At 49.8% G+C, this 24,462-nt stretch overlaps 1 protein-coding gene across 1 annotated transcript; it reads left to right on the forward strand.

The window, feature by feature from the left end:
* Positions 1 to 7,948: 7,948 nt before the first annotated feature.
* On the forward strand, positions 7,949 to 24,261 carry LOC136461192 (uncharacterized). The gene is made up of 5 exons (XM_066460595.1): positions 7,949 to 8,141; positions 21,273 to 21,325; positions 21,498 to 22,120; positions 22,204 to 22,588; positions 24,022 to 24,261. The coding sequence occupies exons 1-5, from the start codon at positions 7,949 to 7,951 to the stop codon at positions 24,259 to 24,261; spliced, it is 1,494 nt and encodes a 497-aa protein (XP_066316692.1).
* The last annotated feature ends 201 nt before the right edge of the window (positions 24,262 to 24,462 follow it).

Raw genomic sequence — 24,462 nt, forward strand, 5'->3', positions numbered from 1 at the left:
TAGTGCGCCAATACAATTGAGACCGTGCAGACAACTGCAGCCAGCTTAGCTGACTAAACTAGTCAACTCTGAGTAGTGCAGTGAGCGGGCGAGTTCAGCTACCAAAAACGTAGACTAATGTGATTGTCTGGTTTGGTTGGTTTCTAGACTGGTTTGGGCTGGCTGGTGCTGGTTTGTTATGAGAGAAAAATATTGTTGGCTGACTGGTTTTGGCTGGCTAAAACTAACAAGCAAACAGGCTGAAAGGCTTGACGCAGTGACACCCGGAGCAGCTTTGGCTCCGATGGCTGCACTAAGGTGTAGTGACTTGTTGAGGTCATCAAGGAGACAAGGCTCTGTATCGTTCAAGGCAGTGAGCGGATTTTATTTTGACAAATACTGTGAGACTTTGTTAACTTCCAGTTATCTTGTTACGGGCTGTTTGGCTCCCAGCCAATGCCCGCCACGCCACAGCTTGTGGCTGCCACAGATATTCTTTGTGTCGTTTGGTTAGTAAGTAACTTGTGGCCGCCACAGCTTTCACAGTTCAACTTCTCGCGACAGCTTAGGCGGCAGTTTTCTTCGCCGCACCTTAGGCAGGGCCGCCACAGCGGCATGGCGGGCGTTGGCCGGGAGCCAAACAGCCCCTATCTCTGTTTTCAAATATATTGTTAACAATCAGTTATACTGCTACTGCCTTAATTTTTGAATGTATGACACTTAGGACAAGCTAATTGGTTCAAGTTTTTAAATTGAACTAATTAGGTATCGTAATATATTTAAAAACGGATGGATTGTTTCCCCATTTCAGCTGCCAAAAATTGCTTCCTGCTATAAGTATTGACAACACAGAGCTTTGTCTGCCTCAATAACGCTACACCGTAGAGAGTAGAGTGCCGCCATGCATCGAAGCCAATTAGCTGTTCTGACTGTCACTGGCCCACTGCGTCAGCGACCAAAGAGTTGGTCATTTTATGCGTCAAGCCTTTGACTCTGAAACCAGACAACGACATTGGTCTTCGTTTTTGACAGCTGAACTCGCTCCCTCACTGCAGAATGCACTATTCAGAGTTGATTCTTCAGCTAAGCTGGCTACAGTAGTCAATTGTCATGGTCGCATGTGGAGGTGGGGCCTTGTTTAGTTCCCCAAACTCCCAACTTTGACACTATAAAAAAAAAGATTTCCCGGTCACATCAAACTTGCGGTACATGTATGGAGTACTAAATGTAGATGAAATCAAAAACTAATTGCACAGTTTGGTTGAACTTTGCGAGACGAATCTTTTGAGCCTAATTAATCAATGTTTAGACAATAATCCACAAGTACAAACGAAATCGCTACAGTATTTGCTACAGTATTTGCGCCATATCTCACTGTGCAAACGCCGATTCGACCACGAACTAAACGCGGCCTGGAGTGCACAAGCACAACTCATGAGGCTGGAATAAAGACTGCTATTCCTTTACTTTTTTTTTTTACTAGCGTCCGCGAAATGCACTGCTGAATGCAGATGATGTTGATCAAGTAGCGGTGGTCCTCGTGCAGTCTGCCTTAGAATTGGTATCCTCCCTCCAAAACCAGAAGAATACTCCCAGATTTGATTGCTCTATGAGAAGGACTTCAAGTTGTTCACTTCTGAATGTATTACGGAGGTGGTTATGGATTGAGGCCCCGTTGGCTTCGCTGAAAAAACAAGTCGAAACACTGTTCCGTCTGATTTGCTGTGAGAGAAAAACACTGCTTCGGTTGAAAAAAACAAGCTGAAAAGTACGGATTATACAAGCGAACAGGGCCTGAGATCCAAATCCATTTATTTAGCTTTAAAGTCCAAGACCATCCAAGATGATCAAATAACAGTAACTTCTGCCTCGATGTGAAAGCAGAGAAAATAACACGAGAAGGGAGGGGAATTTCCTGCTTGATTGCGCTATGTGCCTTTGGCTCCATTCCCATGCAGTTTCAATCGAACAACGAATGGTACCTCGCTGTTTTGCATCGAACTTGATTCTATTTTGCGCTATGGGGCTCGTAAGTCTGAACGCGTCGCAGTTACAAATCTGGAAAAAGCGAGCTGTATTCGAGGATAGCAAAACCCCTTGCGACGGTGGTGCCATCGCACAGCACGGTAACGCCAAGCTGCGTGTAGTGTAGCTGACAGACGCAGTGATCCCGGACAAGCGGTAGCTGCGGTTGTCGGTTGAGTCGCGGCCCGTGAGGCGACCGTGTCCTGGTTGCGGTCGCCGTCAGCTCGGCGACGCAGGCGGCACCGGGCCGCCTGCCTCCCGTCCTTGCCGTCGTCCCCCGACGCCACGCATCCGCCGGTCCGGTCCGGTCCAGATCTTCATATCCCACGAGGAACAGCGTCTTGCTGTGAACTCCGCGAGATTCCCACGTCTCCGTTCCGCCAGAGCGCCCACATTTCTCATCCAGACACCCAGTCACCCTTGTTTCAATCCAGTGAATCCGGACGGACGAATCGTCTGCCTCTTCATCAGTGGATTTGGTCTCGCTGCGGTGCACCGCGCGGCCCCTGGCCACTGGCCAGTTAATCGCCCGCCCTAATTTTCGCCGTCAGCGCCTACGCAACCGCGGCCGGAGGAACGACGCGTCGGAAGCCCGGGCGCCACATTGACCGCAGCGATTCGCCGGTTCGCCTCAAGCGCACCTGGCAACTGGCAAGCACAACAAGCCCCGCTCGGCGGGCGCCGGGTCCTGCGTCTGCGCGCTCGTCTCGGCTTGACGGCCCGCGTGGCCACGTCGCGTCAGCAGCAGGTAACTGGTACGCCAGCGCGGGGGGCGCGTGTCGCCGTCGAGGTGAGCTGGTGCCTGCTGGTAAACACAACGCCCATTCACTGCCGGTACGCCACTACGGAGTAAACGGGCAGGACGCGGCAGGGAATTGAAGGGCGACTGGGTCCGTCCCTCCCAGCTCGCTGTCTCGCCGAGCGGGGAGGGAGCAGAACAGCAGTCGTGCCCGGCGTCAAGGCGACATGGACACCAGTATATAATATTACCAGGCTGGTTGGCTGGGGCTGAAATGATCGTATACGATCGTGGATTATTATTGCTGGCTGGTTTAGTGTGAGAGAAAAAATTTAATCGTTTACGACCCAGCCAACAACCCCTAATAATACGGCCAAGTTCCAATGCCCGACCGTCCAATCCTACCCCGGTCCGTCGTTCGTCTTCAATTCTGTCTCTGGGAGCGTCGAAAAATACTCTGCTTCTGGGCTGTTTTAAGGATTGATGGCCGGCTTTTATGAACCAGTCAATTGATAGCTTCTGCACCCGCATGACGGCGCAGATGCATGTCCACGGTAATTATAACGCGGTTATACTTTCTCGCTTTATTACTCCGGTAGCAAGTAGCATTACGACTAACGAGGACTTGGCCACTTACCTCGTTTCGTAGCTTCCTCCCGTCCCGAATGTGGTGAACTCGACAGTGAGAGGCAGAGAGCTTATTTGGTGTTCCTATGGATAAACATTTAGGTAATATACTTCCTCCATTCCAAATTATATGACCCCATTTAGCATAGCTCACCTTCATGTTTTTTTTAAACAACTTTATGATCAACATTCTAGGTGAAACTGAGCTGTTTTGAAAAAACTGTTTGAATAAACAGCTTCGCTGATAGCTTCGTGCATGAATGAGAGAGAGAAATGAGGAAGAGAGCTGAGATAAGCTATTTTTTTTTCTAGTTTCATCCCACTCATGCCTTGGTGAGAGGACGAGAAAAACAGCTTCATCCTTGAAGCTGTTTTGGAAATGAGTGTTTGGCAAAAAAAAAGAAGCTCACAACAACCCATGAAGTTGTCGTGAGTTGTGTCAAACAGGCCCTAAGTCACTTTGATTTTTTTATACATCCATTTTGTTATGCATTGTATTAAAAAGTCAAAGCAATTTATAATTTAGAAGAGAGGAAGTAGATATTAATAAAATATCTTGGTGTATATACCTTGATAATTAAGTTGCGTATTGCCATTCATTATTACAAAGCTACAATCATAACACACCACATTTATAAAATAGCCCCGTTCGCTTGGCTGAATTTGGCTGAAAAAACAAGCCAAAACACTGTTTCTACTGAATTGTTGTGAGAGAAAAATACTGTTCCGGCTGAAAAAAGAAGCCGAACAAACCAGATTTTAAGACAAGCGAACGGGGCTAGTGTCGGAAATGTGGCAGTAGAAATTCAAATTATACTACTAACCCCATGTTTAGATCCATCTGCCTAGGAGGGCAGTAAGCAAGTACGTCATGAGTGGACCACATTTACATTTTGAGATCCTCCTTTTGTAACAGAAGGCAAGAACTAACTCCAATATGCACCTCTTAGTATAATTATGATATACTAAAGCGTTGTCTTGTAGAATTAACGTCATTGTGGTTTACGCCTATTGTCCAACATGGGAACTTGCTTCAGCCAAATTTTTTTAGACATTTCCTCCCACCAGAACCTGATAGCTGATTTCTTTTTATTCAGACCATAAAAGCAAATCTTGAAACATTTGCTAGATATATAAGAGTGAATCTAACTGCTTTTATCAGGGTCAGCCGACCATGATAAAATTTCATAATCCATTGACAAAATATTGTTCATTCCTAAACTTGAATCTACGTGTCGGCGTTTTGGGTCCGGCAGGTCATCAACCGACTAGTGAAAGTATACTGCGCGCCCTTAATCCCGGATGGTGATGCAAAGAGACACAAGGTTTATACTGGTTCAGGCAATAGGTGCCCTACGTCCAGTCTGAAAGAGCGATCTTGTATTCCTTACACCGAGGTGCTTGTAGTAGGGGCTTACAAGCTGAGCGAGAGAGGGAGCTAGTCCCAGGTTTCTGCGTAGAGTGGCGTGGGTTGCTTGAGATGTTGATCTCTTACAGTGAGGGAGCGTGTGTGTTATAGAGCGTTGTGCGTTGCTTGCACGTGTGAGTTCCCCCTCCTTAGAAGCGGCACTGGTCACTCCCTTTTATAGTCGAAGGGAGGCACAGGGGCGGTACATGTATTTGCTACGTGGCGTTTTGTGAGCAGAGGCAGTATGTTTGAGCCCTACAGCTCGTCACTGTGGCGGCATAGTTGGTGGAGCGGTCTTGTCCTCGGTTCACTGGAGCGACGCGCCGGTCACGCCTGATCCTGTGCGACGTGGGAGCTCCTGTGGTGGCATGCGCGCCTTCTTCTATTGGAGGCGTGCTGGTCACTGTATGTTTGACCGGCGCGGAGAGCCGAGGCTGGGTAGATGCGACGGCGCGGGTGCGCTTAATTCCAAGGCTACAGGAGCTCGGCCCTGTGCACGACGTGGGAGCTCCTGTAGCTTGACGCAGGGCATGGAGCGTACTACGGACGACGTGTCGGTCCCAGAGTGCTGACAACGTAGAGAGCCGAGGCCCTAGTTGGTGCAGAGGCTGAACCATTGTGGGGGGCTCGGCGGGACACGAGTCCCGAGGCTATAGGAGCCCTAGAAGCAGATAGCCGAGGCTCGGAGGGTGCAGTTGGTCTTGTACGTCGATTCCTGAGGCTACAGGGATCCCGGACTTGACTTTCACACCGCGCACTGTCCTTGGAGCAGGGGTTAGGCAGCACAGTGCAGCACGGGTGTCAGCCGTGGGCATAGTGCCGAGCACAGCGGCCTGTAACCCCTGCCCCGTCCTGTCCCGGACGGACATGGCATCGATGTGGCTCCCGTCTCGTCGGCCACTCCGCTGTATTGTGCCGTCGTTCGGCTGACGTCACGGGAGTGGTTGGGCGCGTTAGTTGGACATGACGTCCTGTCAGAGAAGTCGATCAAGGCGGCGGTGACGGGGTTGATGCTGAGCCGGCCTCGAGCGAGTCGGTAACTAGGTGCTCGTCCGAGGCCTCGTGGCACGGGGTCTCAGGCGAGTCGGAGAATCGGTACCTCGTCCGAGGCCTTGTGGCGCGGGGCCTCAGGCGAGTCAAAAAACCGGTACCTCGTCCGAGGCCTCGTGGTTTCGTTCTGGGCCGAGCCCGTTTTGGGTGAGCCTGGATATTGTTCGAAGTGGGCCGGGTGGTTCAGCCGGGCCTCAGATAAGGTGGGGGTTTGTCGGTGGTTATCTCTTGGCTTCGATATTTACAAGGTCTAAGCGATTTTTTTAGTTCTTGCTTAGGGGACCCCTTTTTATGGTACCCGACAGTAGCCCCCGAGCCTCGGGGAGAGTATGAGCGCTCTCCCTGAGGTTTTGATGAGACTTGGCTCGCGGCAGCTCCTGGCGGGATGGTGTTTCGTACTCGAGGCTTCAGTGGGTGCGCGCGAGCGCACCCGCCGGGTGTAGCCCCCGAGACCCTAGAGGAGTGGATTTATTCCTCCAGGGGCTTTTTTCATGTTGAGTGAGGGGTTTTATCGCGTTTGCCGAGCCCCCGAGTGCAAGTTCAGGTCGTTGGGCCTCGGCTTGGTTGTAGGAAGAGCCCCCGAGCCTCTGCTCGAAGCAAGAGGGCGATCAGGAGTTTTCCTGTCTTTTTTGTGCAGCCCTCGCGCATCCTTTTCGTTCGGAAGGAGGGGTGGAGTATGCCAGGCTACCCTCGGTGGGCGAGCAGTGACACCTCCGGTGAGCTATTACCGGGTAAGTCCGAGTGGAGGCCCGTGCCCCATTCGATAGGGGTCGGCTAGCGGTCTAGAGACGCACTCCAAAAGTACCAGAGGGCATCTCTAGTGGGTCCTAGGGCCATTTGATTGGGCCTGGGGGCTCGGTGCCTCCCTACGGTGGGATCCTATTCAGAGACCTCCCTGCCGATCTCGGACACGACTTAGGGCATCCCAAGCAATTGCTTGCTTGGGCCTCGGCCATGTACGGGCTCACCCATAGTCATCCCTGACTCTGTTTGTCCTGGGGCGGCTGTCGAGGCCCTCGGGGGATTAGCCTTCGAACCCCTGGACCGTAACGGGCTCGGTGCCTAGTTCCTTAGTCTGAAAGGAATCGGGTGGGGGATATTCCCTTCCCATCGGCTAACGACGGTGGGTGCGCCTTTTGAGGCAGTTCCTCGGGGAGACGAAACAGCGCCTACCGTCGCTGTGGTCGAATGCGATGCGACGTCTACGGATGGGACGTTACTGTGTGTGCGCGGTTAATAAGAAAAAGGTGGACGCGTGGGCGGTTTAGTCGGATCCGGATTAATTGCGCTAGATCTGAGGGAAACTTTCCCGGTTTCGTCGCCCACCTGTTTTGCCTTCTTTCCTCCCTCATAAATACGTGACAAGTCACGCCCCATCCCTCCTTACCTTTTTTGCCTGAGTTCGCCCTTTCTACCCTCGAGCGGTTGCTAAGAACAGCGGAAGAGAGCGCCGGGGAGAAGAAGGGAGAAGGGGGAGGAAAGGAGAGAGAGAGAGAGATAGCGAGAGCACGCCTTACCGCCGTAGCCACATTCTCCACTACACCATGGTCGGCGGCGATGTTGTCCTCTAGGCGGATCCTTAGGGTTCGTCTGACGTGTCCACGGTGACGCTGCAGTTGCTCGTCGACGATGGTCTCCTCTGCCCGGTCACCGACCCCAACAGACCGGAGTGGATTGCTCCGGGGGATGAGTCGGAGCTGAGGCCACACGATGGCTACATCGTGAGCTTTGTGGCCTTCCACGAGCACGGCCTTGGCTTGCCGGTGGACCGGTTCATGCGGGCGCTCCCGCATTACTACGGCGTGGAGCTCCACAACTTCAACCCCAACTCCATCGCGCAGGTGGCCATCTTCATCACCGTCTGCGAGGGGTACCTGGGCATTGCCCCCCCCGGAAGCTGTGGCTCCACCTCTTTTGGGCGGGGCTCACCACCAAGCCGGCGGGCATGACGGGCACGCGGAAGGAGTTGAGGGCCGGCGGCTACACTCTCCAAGTGCGCCAAGACCGACAGCCCTTCTACATCCTAGCCCAGCTCACGTCGTCCAACCACCGCTGGTACAACAGCTGGTTCTACCTCCGCAATGATGACGGCGGGCTTCCCCCCCTATACCGGGCGGGGCATGGAGAGCCAACCGGAGAGGTGGAGGTACGATGTCCCATTGGCTAATCAGTCCAAGCTGCAGCCGCTGCTGAGGGCGCTAGAGAGGCTGCGTAGCCATAGCCTTACGGCGGTCATGGTCGTGGCGGCCTTCCACTGCCGGAGGGTGCTGCCGCTGATGGCTCGATGGCAATGCCTGTTCGAGATGACACCAGGTGAGCCGATCGATGGTGAAAGCATCTAGGCCCCTAAGTGGATTTTGGTGATTAGTGTCAATACAAGATTACTATGACTAATGTGTGTTTTGCAGAGGCAATTAAGTTAGGTCATGGTAATGGAGATCGATTGGGCAATTGAGGTTGTCATGCCCCTACGATGAAAATTGTTTCGGTTTTCAAAGGATGGACAACAAGGTTAAGGATAACTAGTTCTAAGTGTCAATTGAAGTTGGAGAGACACTTAGAGTAGTTTAGGACTTTGTTTTTTCCTTTGGCCGTACTATTAAGGGGGGTATGAATAGGTAGCTTGATCTAGTTGAGTCTAGTGAGTTAGGTGTGGTGCACACTTGTTAAAACTAGCTCTAGGTAGCTCCTATGAATGCCTAAGATCCTTTGGTGCAAACTTCATTCACATATGATCGAGAGTTGGAAGTGAATGGAGGGTCAAATACTGACCGGACGCTGGCTCTGGTGCGACCAGACACTGGCCGCAGGGTCCGGTCAGTTCATTTGACTGAGAAGAACAAGTCTGGAGTGATCGGACGCTGGAAGGTCAATGTGACCGGACGCTGAGAGCCAGCGTCCGGTCGACTCCAGTAAGGGTCTAGACTTGAGAAAGTGTGACCGAACACGTCCGGTCAATAGTGACCGGACCTGGAGTATCCAGCGTCTGGTCGATTACAGTAAGCATCCAAGAGTGACCGGACCCTGACAGCGTCCGGTCATCACATGAAAACTGTTGCGCGGGTTGAACTGACCGGAGCGTCCGGTCAAAACAATCGGAGCGTTCGGTCACCCCGCAGAAGCTCATAACGGTTCTTTTTTTAGGCTGCCTTATAAATAGAAGCTCCACTCGTGAGTGGAGTCACTTTTGCTCATTTCAACAGCTGAGAAACACGTTTGTGAGTGCCAAAAAGAGCAAGGTCCTAGTGAGGTGTTTGTGATTTGAGAATCCAAGAGTGAAACCTCATTAGTGAATCAAGAGTAGACAAGTGTGCATCCATCTTCTCATTAGGCTTCACGTGGTCAAGTGAGAGTTCGTGCTTGTTACTCTTGGTCATCGCCATCACCTAGATGGCTTGGTGGTGATTGGGAGCTTGGTGATCACCCGGCGGAGTTTGTGGGTGACCCAACTCAAGTTGTGAGCAGCTTTGGGTGATTCGCCGCGATGGAGTATCGAAGAATCAACCCGTAGAGAGCACTTGATCCTTGCGCGGATCAAGGGGGAGCTACACCCTTGCGCGGGTGCTCCAACGAGGACTAGTGGAGAGTGGCGACTCTCCGATACCTCGGCAAAACATCGCCGCGTTCCTCTCTCCATTTACTTTGAGCATTTACTTTAAGTATTTACTTTAAGTAATTCAATACTTATCTTTACATTCATAGAATTACTATGCTAGAGTAAGTTTGAAACATAGGTTGCAAGTCTTTTGTGCGTTGATTTGATAGAAACACTTTTCTAGGCACAAGGGGTTAATTGGGCTATCCGTAGCATTTGATTATTGCAAGAAAATTTAGAATTAGCCCAATTCACCCCCCCTCTTGGGCATCTTGATCCTTTCAATTGGTATCAGAGCCTCATGCTCATGTTTTTAAGCCTAATTGCTTAGAGCAAGATGTCTCACGGGGATGGACCTCCTCCTATCTTCGAGGGGGATGATTTTCCATATTGGAAAATTCGCATGGAGGCTTACCTAGAAGCTCTAGATGTTGGAATTCTTAGAGCCGCCTCTCAAGGGTTCCCAACACCTAAGAATGCCGCACAACTTCAAGGCGATGAAGTAAACTATGAAAAATGGAATGCAAAGGCTCGCAACACCATCTTTAGAGGCCTTTGCAAAGATGTGTTCAATCATGTAAGGAACCACAAAGACGCCCATGCACTATGGTCGGACGTTTGTGCGCTCCATGAGGGAACCAAGAGTGAGCGTGAGGAACGCTATCATCTTGTGATTAAAAAGCTAAATTCTTTTGAGATGCTTCCCAAAGAAATTGCTAATGAAATGTATTCTCGTTTAAATATTCTTGTAGAGGAAGTCAATGGGCTTGGACTTACTCAAATGTCACCATCCGACGTTGTGAGAAAGATCTTGAGTGTTCTTCCCATTGACAAATATGGGCACATTGTGATCGTGCTATATCAAGGTGATCTTTTCGCCGCTACACCGACACAAATCTTGGGAAAGATCAATGCTCATGAGATGTACATGCACATCACGCCACAAGATGGCTCATCCTCTACAAAGAAGAAAGAGAAGGACTTAGCATTCAAAGCGAGACAAGATATGGGCAAGGCAAGACTTGAGTATGAGAGCTCAAGTGATGAAGATGATGAAGAAAGTCTTGCTCTCATGGTGAAGAAGACCGCCAAGATGCTAAAGAAGCTAAACAAAAGTGGCATCAAGTTTGACGGCAAGAAGAAGAAGTTCTTCACTAGCTCAAGAAGAAAGCCAATCTCCGAGATGGATTGCTACAATTGTGGCGAACTTGGCCACCTAGCTCATCAATGCACAAAGCCCAAGAAAGACAAGTTCAAGAACAAGGGCAAGAAAGATGATTCAAGTGATGAAGATGAAAAGAAAAAGAACAAGCCATACAAGAAGAGAGATGGCAAAAAGAGAGACTTCTACAAGAAGAAGAAGAGTGGCAAGGCCTATATTATCGGTGATTGGCTCACGGACATTGATTTATCAAGTGGATCATCCGATGATGAGAGTGACAATGAGAAGGTGGCCGCCATTGCTATTGATCTTGCATCCTCACCGCCATCATCGCCATCATCCTCTACACATCTATGCCTTATGGCCAAGGGTGAACGCAAGGTAACTAAGAGTGATGATAGTAGTGATGATGAGCAAGCTAGTGATGATGATAGTGATAGCGATGATGATTCACCCACATATGATGATCTTGTCAAAATATTAAGAAAATACACTAAGATCATTAGAAAGAGTAGAGCTACAAATGAAAAACTTGATGCTAAAAATGATTCACTCTTAGCTAAGTGTGATATATTGGAAAAGGCTAATGATGAGCTCAAAGAAACAAATGACTCTATATCATCCAAACTCAAGGAGCTCAAATCTTCTAAGAAAGAGCTTAAAGATAAACATGATAAACTTGAGTGGGTGCACAATGAGCTTATCATTAGTCACAACAAGCTAAAAGATGAATATACAACTCTAAAGATCAATTATGATACCCTTGTTATTGCACAAGAATTCTTATCAAATGAGCCACATGTTGCTACTAACCATGTTGTTAAGATTGATATAGCTACCTCATGTGATGATTTAATTGATGAGAGCATTGAGCATGGATCTAGTAGCAAAGGCAAGTAAGTGGTTGAGTGCAATGACTATGATGAGTATGTCAAGCTCAAGAGTGACCATAAGAAGCTCATGAAAGATCTTGAAGAGATGAAAAGTCACAACATCATTGTGCTAGAAACTCTTGATCATGACAAAGAGTTGATCCTTGAGAATGAGAAGCTCAAAGAAGAAAACAAGAAACTCAAGGAAGAGAAGAACAATGATATTCTCAAGGAAGAGAACAAGAAGCTCAAAATGGAGAAAGAGCATCTCAAGGTGGGATTGAGCAAGTTTGCTAGAGGCAAGCATCTCCAAAGTGAGCTACTCATGAATACCGTCATGAAGATGGATAGAAGTGGCATTGGATATATGGCAAGTGTAGAGAAGAAGAAGGCTCAAGCTCAACACCAACAATCAAAGCCAAAGCTAAAGCCAAAGAGATGTTTTGAGTGTAGACAAGAAGGCCACTTTGCTCATGAGTGTCAAACTCCACCACCACAACCCTTACCCAAGCATGCTAGACCCTTTGCTTTCAATGCTCACTATATGCTTAGAAAAGATTCTAGTGGAAAGATGAAAGTCATGTTCTTAGGACCCCCAACAAGAGTAGGCCTAAGAAGATTTGGGTGGCTAAGTCACTTGTTGAGAAGGTGAAGGGCCCTCAACAAGTTTGGATCCCTAAAGCTTGAATCTCTTGTGTGTAGGTGAACTACAAGACCGATGGAAGTTATTGGGTTATTGATAGTGGTTGCACTCAACATATGACCGGTGATACTCGTATGTTCACCTCACTAGATGAAGAGGTAGATGGACAAGAGAAAATAACATTTGGAGATAATTCAAAGGGCAAGGTTAAAGGATTGGGCAAAGTGGCAATATCAAATGATCATTCCATCTCTAATGTGCTCTATGTTGCCTCATTGAGTTTCAACTTGCTATTCGTTGGGCAATTGTGTGATCTTGGCTTCCAATACTTATTCATCGAGAAGGAGGTTGTTGTATCCAAAGTAGATGACAAACAAGTGATATTCAATAGATTTAGATACAACAACTTATATCTAGTTGACTTCACCTCTGAAGATGTAAATTTGAAGACTTGCCTATTCACCAAAACAACACTTGGGTGGCTATGGCATAGAAGACTTGCTCATGTTGGGATGAGCTCACTCAAGAAGCTTATGAAGAATGATTTGGTGAGAGGGTTGAAGGATGTGAAGTTTGAGAAGGACAAGCTTTGTAGTGCATGTCAAGCCGGCAAGCAAGTTGCAAACACTCATCCAACCAAAGCTTTCATGTCAACCACAAGAGTGCTAGAACTCCTACACATGGATTTATTTGGACCAACAATATATAAGAGTTTGGGAGGAAATCTCTATTGTCTTGTGATTGTGGATGACTATTCAAGGTATACATGGGTGTTCTTCCTTCATGACAAATCCGAAGTTGCATCTTGTTTCAAGAAGTTTGCCAAGAGAGCTCAAAATGAATTTGAAGTAAAGCTCAAGAAGATAAGAAGTGACAATGGCAAAGAGTTTGACAACACAAATATTGAATCCTATTGTGATGAAGTTGGAATCAAACATGAAGTCTCCGCAACCTATACTCCTCAACAAAATGGTGTAGTTGAGAGGAAGAATCAGACTTTGATCACCCTTGCAAGGACAATGCTAGATGAGTACAACACCCCCGAAGCTCTATGGGCGGAAGCAATCAACACCGCATGTTATGCATCCAACCGCCTATTTTTTCAAAAGTTCCTTGTCAAGACACCGTATGAGTTGCTCAATGGGAAGAAGCTGGACGTCTCCTTCTTTAGGGTGTTTGGTTGCAAGTGCTACATCTACAAGAAGCGGTAACAACTAGGGAAGTTTCAACGATGTTGTGATATAGGTTTTCTTATTGGTTACTCATTAAAGTCCAAAGCATATAGAGTATTTAATCATGCCACCGGCTTGGTTGAAGAAACATATGATGTGGAATTTGATGAATCTAACGGCTCCCAAGGAGCACATGAGAATCTTGATGATGTAGGTGATGAACCATTGAGGGAGGCTATGAAGAATATTCTAGTGGGAGACATCAAGCCAAAAGATGATGAAGATGATGTATAAGTCATTAACCAACCTTCTTCATCAAATGTATCACAAGATGGTGAAAAAGATGGGAGAGTGGAAAATGAAGATACTCATATCTCTCATGAGCAAATGGTGGTACAAGCACAAGATGTTGACGCTCCACAACCTCCTCCTCAAGTGGTCAATAGAAGAAACACACCTCTCCTACAAGATCATCCACAAGATCTCATCATAGGGAGTCCATCAAAGGGTGTGATGACTCGATCTCAAAAACTTACTTCATTTATTGCTCATCACTCTTTTGTCTCTTGCTATAAGCCTACCAAGGTAGAAGAATCTCTTAAAGATCTGGATTGGATCAATGCCATGCATGAAGAGTTGAACAACTTCACTCGCAATGAAGTTTGGACTCTTGAAGAGCGACCAAAAGGTGCAAGAGTCATTGGAACGAAGTGGGTGTTCCGCAACAAGCAAGATGATCAAGGTGTTGTTGTGAGGAACAAGGCAAGACTAGTTGCAAAGGGGTTCTCTCAAGTTGAAGGTCTGGATTTTGGAGAGACCTTTGCACCAGTTGCAAGATTAGAAGCCATCCGTATCCTTCTTGCATATGCATCACATCATGAAATGAAACTATATCAAATGGATGTGAAAAGTGCTTTTTAAATGGCTTTATAAATGAACTAGTCTATATTGATCAACCTCCCGGGTTTGAAGACCCTAGATATCCTAATCATGTTTATAGGTTGTCCAAGGCACTATATGGGCTTAAGCAAGCCCCAAGAGCTTGGTATGAGCGCCTTCGGGACTTCCTCATTGAGAAGGGCTTCACCATTAGGAAGGCCGACACCACACTATTCACCAAGAAGCTTGATGGGCATATCTTCATTTGTTAAGTATATGTTGATGATATCATCTTTGGATCATCAAATGAAGACTCATGCAAAGAATTTGGTGAATTGATGTCGAAGGAGTTCGAGATGTCAATGATTGGTGAGCTTACATTCTTTCTTGGTTTTCAAGTCAAGCAAATGAAAGAAGGCATCTTCATCTCTCAAGAGAAATACACAAAAGATCTTCTCAAGAGATTCAAGATGGATGAATGTAAGCCAATCAAGACACCAATACCTACAAATGGACATCTCGACCTAGATAAGGGAGGTAACCCGGTTGATCAAACTCTCTACCGTTCTATAATTAGTAGCTTGTTATATTTAACCGCATCTAGGCCCAACATAATGTTTAGTGTGTGTATGTGTGCTATATTTTAAGCTAGTCCTAAGGAAACACATTTAATTGCCGTAAAAAGAATCCTTAGGTATCTTAAGCACACACCAAGCATTGGTCTTTGGTATCCCAAAGGAGCTTTATTTGAATTAATTGGCTATTCCGATTTGGATTATGCCAGATGCAAAGTTGATAGAAAGAGCACATCCGGAGGGTGCCATTTGCTTGGTAGATCACTTGTGTCTTGGTCCTCCAAGAAACAAAATAGTGTGGCTTTGTCCACCACCGAAGCGGAATACATTGCTGCAGGTGCTTGTTGTGCACAAATATTATACATGAAACAAACTTTGCTAGACTATGGAGTAGTTCTAGAGAAAGTACCTCTTTTGTGCGACAATGAAAGTATGGTAAAACTTGCAAATAATCCGGTTCAACACTCTCGCACCAAGCATATAGATATCCGACATCACTTTCTAAGAGATCATGTGGCTAAAAATGATATATCATTAGAAGGTGTAAGATCCGAAGATCAATTAGCGGATATCTTCACTAAACCGCTAGATGAGGCTATATTTTGTAGATTGCGGAATGTGCTCTTTAGCAACTTCACTAAAAATTGAGCTTGTGTTGTCCCTTGCATTCATTGTAATATACAACATGTTTAATTTGTGGCAATGCATATAGGGCTTGTCTAACATGGTTAAGATAACCGCCCAAAAGCGTGTGAAGAAGCTTAACCTTGGATCAAACTTGACAAGCAACTAGATTTACTTACAAGTAGTGCATATGCATGAATGTTGTTTCATCGTTTTGTTCCATTTGCCCTCTTGTTGCCTATTTTCTTAAAAAGAATTATAGCCTAAGGCAAAATATTTTGAAAAATATGAGGGTTTGAGAGAGGTCACTCACATCAGTCCCAATTGGTGTTTATTTGGATCTTATTCAAGTTGGGACTTGATTAGGAACAGGCAGCGTGAAGGAAGTTTGAAGATTTTTGCTGGAAAAGGTGCACCAGACGCTGCACCGGACGCTGCTGTCCAGTGTCCGGTCAGTTCACAGGAGGTGAACTGCTGGTGAAGGAGTTACCGGACGCTGCGTCTGTGCGTCCGATTAGGAAGGGTTCAGCGTCCGGTCAATCGAAGGAAGACCAAGTTGTACTGACCGGACCCTGCCTGCGTTCGGTCATGGACCACCGGACGCGTCTGGTCCCGATTCCAGAGGATTTGGACCTCTCTAGAATCGACCGGACGCTGGGTGGTAGCGTCCGGTCGCTACCACCGGAGCGTCCGGTCAGTGGATCTCGCGCGGCTTCAGGACTCCTTTCTCTACTTCCTTTTCTATCACGTGTGGGGAACTATTTAACCGCAAGCCGTACCCTTGTTCGCCCTCATCCCGCCGTGCCCTAGCCCAAGCCGCCGCCAAGTCACGCCGCCGCAGCCTCACCGCGCCGCCGTCCAGCTAGCTCCACCCGAGCCTTCCCATGTGCCACCATGTCAGCACAGCCCACGCCGCCATAGCCGCGCGCCACCGTAGCTCGCCGGAGTTGCCTTGTCCGCGCCCCTGCTCTGCCTCTTGCCAGAGTCGTCTAACCCTAAACCTTGGTAAGCCCTTCTTTTCTGCCGATTCATCAGGCTACTCATCTTTTGCGCTGCAACCTGAACTTCATCATTGTCACTGATCCACAGCCAATTCCTCGCAGTGCTTCGAATACCCTAACCCTAGCTTGGTTCTGAGAATCCCCGCGTGACATCTTATCTTTTCTTGGATCGCTAATCGTCAGGTAGAAAGCCATTCGATTCAAATTCGCATCTACATTGCTTTCTCTATTAGGGTTTCGCATCTATTAGACATATGGTATTTATTTATATATCCATCTATTCTATCGTGCAACGAGTCGGTTCCGTTGTGGTTCTTCTGGCAGTTGGCAGTTAACTCGGAGCCAAGCTCGCGAGTAAGGATCGAGGCCAAGCCTCGAAAGCGGCAGTTTGACAGCTGATCTTCATCAGCGGCAGTTCACCATCTTGTCAGTTTAGATGGCTCGCACCAAGAACGTTGGTGGTGGCCTAGGTGATGATGATCGGAGGCCCCCGCCTCACCAGCCAGCCGGATCTAAGGGCAAGTCAACCAAGCAGGTGACATTCAAGAAGCAGAAGTACCCCGATGCAGAGACAGCGAGAGCAGCAGCTGTTGTAGAGGCTGCAGAGCGTGCCGAGAGAGGTGGTGCCCACAGCGGAGTTGTCATTGCAGATCAGCCAGTTTCACCAGCAGTCAGAGCTACGATTGAGGAGGTTGAGCATCGTCACGGTAGTCCAACTAGGACTGCCACATTTGTAGGACGACGGGTTGCTATTGAGGAGGGTCCATCAGCACAGCAGCAGCCCCCACCAGCAGAGCCTCAGCAGACCCAGGAGGCCGAGGAGATAGAGCCGGCACCCCAGCTTCGCCGCTCTAGATGGACCCGTGTACCAGTCTCGTCGAGGCCGCCGACACAGCGGAGGGGATCACGTCCTCCACCTAGACCACAGGGTCCACCTTCAGTGGTACACCTCGACTTGAGGGCCGCTACCGCCAGGCAGGTTCAGCAGCTGCGTTTTGTTGAGTTTGAGGTTTGGTTTCCTCCGAGGAGGGATGAGAGAGCAACTGAGGGTTTCTACACACCACTGCAGGAGGATTTCTACAATGCTTATCTCAACAGTGGGGCAGTGTTCAGATCTCAGAGAGTCTGTCAGATAGAGTCTATTGTGGCAGCAACCGGAGAGAGCATTCGACCATACTTGTCATATTTGCTAGGACTGATAGATTTGATTAGACGGACGGGGATATATGTACCATCTTGGGTTCGTCAGTTTTATGCTTCACTCTTCATCGATCCACATCACAGGTTTATTCACTTTGCTTTTAGAGGCAAAGACTACAGAGTGACGAGTGGCAGGGCTAGAGAGATACTGAGGCTACAGGAGTAGCCTATCAAGATGCATGAGGTTTGTTATGGACAGCAGGGACCTCCCAGGCGTCCTCATGGAGGGCTAGTGCCCCCTACAGATTTAGTGCGCCATTGCTTCAAGGAGCCCTTTGGTGAGGGGTCGAGCAGGAACCCCAGTGACTTGACTCCTACAGCGAGAGTGCTAGAGGCCATCATCAGGAGGACACTGCTTCTCAGGTTGGGATATAGGGAGGGCCTGACTCGCTTACAGCTCTGGCTTCTCAATGCCATCATGTAGCAGACAGTATTTGATATCTGGGATCTCCTGCTTTCAGAGATGGAGGATACTATAGCTGAGGGATTCAAGGGTCGTAGGTAGCTTCCCTATGCTCACTAGATCACGTTCCTCATTCATAGAGTAGTGCTTGATAAGCCCCCTGGCATGATGGATGAGTATATAGGTGCCACCACAGAGTTCCTAGCTTACAACCTATCACAGAGGATCAGACACACCACTCCTCAAACACCCAGACAGTCTAGCCGTCGTCCCGACGTGCCAAAGTCCACAGCTCAGCAGGATGAGATCATCAGAGGGATTGCAACCACTGAGGAGGAGGAGCTAGAGGCACAGCAGGAGGTGAGCGAGTACAGTGACAGCTCTGACGATGACTACCAGCCTATACCTCAGATGCCGCCACGCAGACACGATGCAGAGGCCAGTAGCTCCAGTTCTGCTCCACCTACTCTGCAGACAGACCCCGCTCTCATTGCTATTCTTGAGCGGATGTAGCAGGATCAGACACGACGGGCATAGGAGACAGCTGCCAACTTTGCACAGTTTCAGGCTCGTCAGGATGAGTTCCAGCGGCAGCAGCAGCTCCTTCAGCACCAGCAGTTACTTATGCAGCAGTAGCTCATGGGATTCATGCAGCATGTAGTGACAGCCATTGGGGTCCCACTGCTATAGCCTTCGCCCTAGCTTGCACAGCCTCCTACCACTTCGACGACTCCAGCAGTACAGCCCAGTGGGCTCCAGAGTCAGGGACAGCCTCCAGCTCAGTTTGCTTCACCTCTTATATAGGTGTCCCAGTGGTTAGCCTCACCCATGGTAGCCCCGCAGTTCACTCCACTTTAGACGGGCTTCACACCAGAGCAGTCTTCCTCGCTATTCGTGCCTGAGACGTCAGTCTCCAGGAGTCTTGGAGCATCCTTCAGCGAGTTGACCGGCATGCCTACTCCGCCTCATATGCATACCGCCGGTCCATCTACAGCAGCTCCAATCACAGTGACTACTCAGAGGCTCCCCTCGTCTGTCGCCTCGTCCGATCCTACGACAGACATACTTGCAGCTTCACAGGCAGCACCAGCCCCAGCTCAGACCCAGACCACTTCAGCAACACTTCCTGCCACAGAGGGTCAGTCAGTTCAGAGCTCAGGGTCAGATGATGATGGTGCCCAGTTCCAGTTTGCCCCATGTTCTTCAGCGCCCGGCTCGTCCGCTGCAGCCCCACCGACCGACCCCTAGGTTTTGGTGTTTGACGCCAAAGGGGGAGAGGGAGTTCGAGTATGTAGTCTCAGGGGGAGCTACATTTAGGGGGAGCTAGTTATATAGTATTAGCTTATTATATACATTTGGAGTTTAATTTGTGTGATACACTATTACTTATGCATTCATGTGTTTACTTTCATGCATACTATTATATATATGTGATAGTGCTATCTACGTGATTGTGATATTTGACATGTGTGTTTTCTACTTTGCATTATCTATATGTCATATAATTTGTGATGCTCATTTGCTTTTGCTTCTGCGTTTATCCTTCGAAGCAAATGAGCTTTGTTACTCGTACTCATGCTTAATTCATATTCTTTGAGTACATTGTGTTGGCTTGGGTCATATAAGCTTGCCTAACTCTTTTGTTCTTATCGACAAAAGCTTATATGAACCAAGCCCTTCAAAAACCTCACTCTTTAACATACTCGAGGTGGTATTGTCATCAATCACCAAAAAGGGGGAGATTGAAAGCATCTAGGCCCCTAAGTGGATTTCGATGATTAATGTCAATACAAGATTACTATGACTAACGTGTGTTTTGCAGAGGCAATTAAGTTAGGTCATGGTAATGGAGATCGATTGGGCAATTGAGGTTGTCATGCCCCTACGATGGAAATCGTTTTAGTTTTCAAAGGATGGACGACAAGGTTAAGGATAACTAGTTCTAAGTGTCAATTGAAGTTGGAGAGACACTTAGAGTAGTTTAGGACTTTGTTTTTTCCTTTGGCCGTACTATTAAGGGGGGTATGAATGGGTAGCTTGATCTAGTTGAGTCTACTGAGTTAGGTGTGGTACACACTTGTTAAAACTAGCTCTAGGTAGCTCCTATGAATGCCTAAGATCCTTTAGAGCAAACTTCATTCACATATGATCGAGAGTTGGAAGTGAATGGAGGGTCAAATACTGACCGGATGCTGGCTCCGGTGCGATCGGACGTTGGCCGCAGGGTCCGGTCAGTTCATTTGACTGAGGAGAACAAGTCTAGAGTGATCGGACGCTGGAAGGTCAATGTGACCGGACGCTGAGAGCCAGCGTCCGATCGACTCCAGTAAGGGTCCAGACTTGAGAAAGTGTGACCGAACGCGTCCGGTCAGTAGTGACCGGACCCTGAGTATCTAGCGTCCGGTCGATTACAGTAAGCATCCAAGAGCGACCGGACGTGTCCGGTCAGTACTGATCGGACCCTAACAGCGTCCGGTCATCACGTGAAAACTATTGCGCGGGTTGAACTGATCGGAGCATCCGGTCAAAACGATCGGAGCGTCCGGTCACCCCGCAGAAGCTCATAACGGTTCGTTTTTCAGTCTGCCTTATAAATAGAAGCTCCACTCGTGAGTGGAGTCACTTTTGCTCATTTCAACAGCTAAGAAACACGTTTGTGAGTGCCAAGAAGAGCAAGGTCCTAGTGAGGTGTTTGTGATTTGAGAATCCAAGAGTGAAACCTCATTAGTGAATCAAGAGTAGACAAGTGTGCATCCATCTTCTCATTAGGCTTCGCGTGGTCAAGTGAGAGTTCGTGCTTGTTACTCTTGGTGATCACCATCACCTAGATGGCTTGGTGGTGATTGGGATCTTGGTGATCACCCGGCGGAGTTTGTGGGTGACCCAACTCAAGTTGTGAGCGGCTTTGGGTGATTCGCCGCAATGGAGTGTCGAATAATCAACCCGTAGAGAGCACTTGATCCTTGCGCGGATCAAGGGGGAGCTACACCCTTGCGCGGGTGCTCCAACGAGGACTAGTGGAGAGTGGCAACTCTCTGATACCTCGGCAAAACATCACCGCGTTCCTCTCTCCATTTACTTTGAGCATTTACTTTAAGTATTTACTTTGAGCAATTCAATACTTGTCTTTACATTCATAGAATTACTATGCTAGAGTAAGTTTGGAACATAGGTTGCAAGTCTTTTGTGCGTTGATTTGATAGAAATACTTTTCTAGGCACAAGGGGTTAATTGGGCTATCCGTAGGATTTGATTATTGCAAGAAAATTTAGAATTAGCCCAATTCACCCCCCCTCTTGGGCATCTTGATCCTTTCAGACAGCATCCGGTTGTTCGCCGTCGCCCTTTCCGACGAGGAGATTCTGCGTCAGGTGAGAGAGACGGTGGAGGGGCGGTAGAGGAGCAGTGATCTGACCCCGTTCCCGATGCGCCCATCGTGAGGGTACATCTCTCTAGTGAGTCACACGTCACTGCAGCCCCCGAGGCCTCCTTGCTCCATACATTTTCGATATGTTCCCTTATTTGCGTTTGTCGTTCCTGCAGGGGATGAGGGATGTGCGAGCCTCCCCACCGCCCGTTCTCAAGGACGCAGAGCGGCGAGCGGAGAACAGGGCGCATGCCAAGGTGTACAAGGAGCGGAAGGACGCTGAGGAGGCAAGGCGCAAGAGGAAGAGCCTCGAGGGCGACGAGCTAGAGAAACATCGCCAGCAACAGGGGCGTGATGGTCTCTCGGAGGAGCCGTCTCCGTCATCGTCGTCGATGGATTTTTCGAGCGATGACGACGAGAGCGAGGCGGGGCGGGGTCCCCTGGACCACCTCTCTGACGTTAGGGAGACGGCGACTGGGGCGTCGGTGAGCAACCTGGCATCTCTAGGAGGAGGAGAGGGTGCCTCAGGGCTAGTGATCGCCCGCCCCAAGGCCGAGGCCGACACGCCCGAGACACGGGCATCGAGGAAGCGCGCCGTCAGCCCGATGGGCTCAACGGTGGAGGTGGAGCGAGCGACGGCGGGGGCGACTCAACCACCTCCACAGAGGACCGAGAGGGCGTTAGAGTCTAACGAGGGTCGGCCAGTACCGGTGGACATAGGGGTAGTGCCACTGCCGCCGCCACCGCCATTGCCGAGGACGAGGGACGCGGTGTGGAAGCTATTGCTTCCCCATTCGAGGTAAGTGTTTTGTTAGTGGAGTTTGCAGCATCTCCCACTCATTCTTTGGTCATATGCTAACCTCGTGAGTGTTTTGTCTTCAGCCAGAAGCATCAGGCGGAAGCGCCCGCCCTAGTGCCACTTAAGGCACTCAAGGTGAGCACCAGCTCCACTGCCCGATGGGTGGTGGACACGCAAACCGCCGTGCAGCGTGGCGCGATGTTAGCCATGGTTGACCTGAAGGAGCCGGTCGCCCAAGGAGAGGCTACCGAGGCGGCCACGAAGCAGACGGGGGAGGAGGTGCCTACGCCCCACAAGGCTGGGGCCCTTGAGTCAGGTGAAGCCGATGCGCCTTCAATCGTTGAGGCCACCGAGGGCGAGGCCAAGGCCCCTAGGACCTCCGAGGCTGAGGTGGCGGAGGCCGGGGCTTCTAGGGCTTCCGAAGCCGAGGTGGTGGACGCCGGGGCTCCCAGGACCATCGAGGCCGAGGTGGAGAGGCAGGAGCTCCCGGGACCACCGAGGCCGAGGTGGCGGAGGCCGGCTTGGGCGTGGCGGAGTCGGCGGCCTAGGATGCGGAGACGAAGGCGAGGCAAGCTTCGGTATCACCCCTGGTCCAAGACCCACCGCTGTCGTAGGAGAGCGCCCGGGAGGTGGAGGTTCATTCAATCTCCTCTGATGATACTTCCTAGGGGAAGGAGGTGGTGGACACAAAGGCGGCCAACACCACGGAGCAGCTAGCTCTAACTTTGGGCGAGGGGAGCTCGGCCCTCGTCCGAGTATGACCTGAGCCCCACGGGTGGGATAGCCTACGTGTCTTATGGCGGAGCCAGGACAACCCTAAGGGGGAACCTCTATTCGCCCTCGAGGACATGGATGAGGGGAGACACTGGGGCTCCCTCGAGCAATTCCACCGGCTGGCGGAGCGGTCACTACGGACAGTGCTATCCATCGTGGCTGACAACCTACCTGGTGTTGCCTAGGTACGCGCTTTCTTTTCTCATGCTGTGTCGTCTTCTTCCTGAGTTTTCTCGCAGTGCTTGACATTTGTTCTGCCTATCCAGGAGTTCGAGGCCTGGTCCCTCGAGAAGTCGATGTTCCTCCGACAGGAGAGGGATGTCTGGGACCAGCTCCGGTGGTAGAAGGACCTGCTCGCCAATGCTAATGAGCTTCTATCGGTATGGAGCATGGAGGTGGAGGACCTCCGTCTTCACTGTGCTGACATGAAGGCCGAGGCCGCCACGGCTCAGGAGAGGGCCGCCCCTTTGGCGGCGTGGACCTAGGAGCTGGAGGAGGAGCTGACCTAGGTGGCCGGCGAGCGGGACACCTTTAGGTCCCGGGCCGAACAAGAGGCGGCCTCTGCCAAGACCATCACCGAGCAGCTAGAGGCGGAGCAGGGTGCACACCTGCTGATGAAAGGTGCCCTGGCGGAGGCTGTTAAGGTGGCCGAGGCCTCCCAGGTCAAGGCCTTAGCCTAGAAGGAAAAGGTCGAGGGTGAGTCCTGTTGAGCCGCGCCCCTTGTTTTTTTTGTTTTTCTTGCGTTCGACCCCTAACTCCCCGATGTGACATAGAGCTGGAGAGGGAGGCTTCCAGGGCGGCCGAGGCTTCTCGGGTCGAGGTCCAAAATTGGAGGGAGAAAGCCGAGGGTGAGTCTCATAGGCTTGCGCCCCTGTTCGGCTTGTTTTCTTTCATGCTTAACCCCATCCCACTTGTCTTGGCGCAGGGTTGGAGAAGGAGGCCTCCTAGGTAGCTGAGGCCTCCGTTGCAGTGTAGGCAGTGCTCCAGGCTAAGATCTAGGAGCACAACGCGCTGCGGAGCGCCGCCCGTACCACCTGCGAGGCCCTAGAGGTCGGGGGGTCGATTTGGGCAGCTCCCTCGGGAGCCGCTTGATCGTGTTGAGCGGCCGAGTCCACGAGCGGCTCTAGGGGGCGCTGCATACGAGCGTCAAGCGCGCCCTGGCCGTCATCTCCTCGCACTACGCCGGCATCAACCTCGAGGCCATCAGCGACGGTTACGTCGTGGCGGAGGATGATAAGAAGGCTGAGGAGGAGGTCATGAAGCTGGTGGAGGCGACTGAGGCCCCTAGCACGGCACTAGCCAGGTTGTTCAAAGAGGAGAAGGTTCCTCCTACGCCGACCGCCAACGCTGGCGACCCTGAGTTTTGACCTGGGCCAAAGGGGCCATGTAAATAGATTAGGACTTACATCATTGTACCATGACGCTTGTGGCCGTCGAGGCCTTTTAAAGTACTTGTGTGTATATGCTTTTTAATCATTTTTTATTATATTTTTGAGCCTCTGCCCTCTGTCTTGTCTTTGAACATATCTCTTGCAAAAAACTTCCTCGGAGCCTAAGCTGCCCTTCGG

The sequence above is a fragment of the Miscanthus floridulus genome, chromosome 6 (assembly GCF_019320115.1).
Source record: "Miscanthus floridulus cultivar M001 chromosome 6, ASM1932011v1, whole genome shotgun sequence".
Lineage (NCBI taxonomy): Eukaryota > Viridiplantae > Streptophyta > Magnoliopsida > Poales > Poaceae > Miscanthus > Miscanthus floridulus.

Excerpts from the sequence above, each read along its gene's own strand:
- LOC136461192 (XM_066460595.1), top strand. The coding sequence starts at position 7,949 with ATGGAGAGCCAACCGGAGAGGTGGAGGTACGATGTCCCATTGGCTAAT. Across the intron at positions 21,326-21,497 it reads ACGAGGAGATTCTGCGTCAG|GGGATGAGGGATGTGCGAGC; the intron begins GTGAGAGAGACG and ends TCGTTCCTGCAG. Across the intron at positions 22,121-22,203 it reads CTATTGCTTCCCCATTCGAG|CCAGAAGCATCAGGCGGAAG; the intron begins GTAAGTGTTTTG and ends TTTTGTCTTCAG.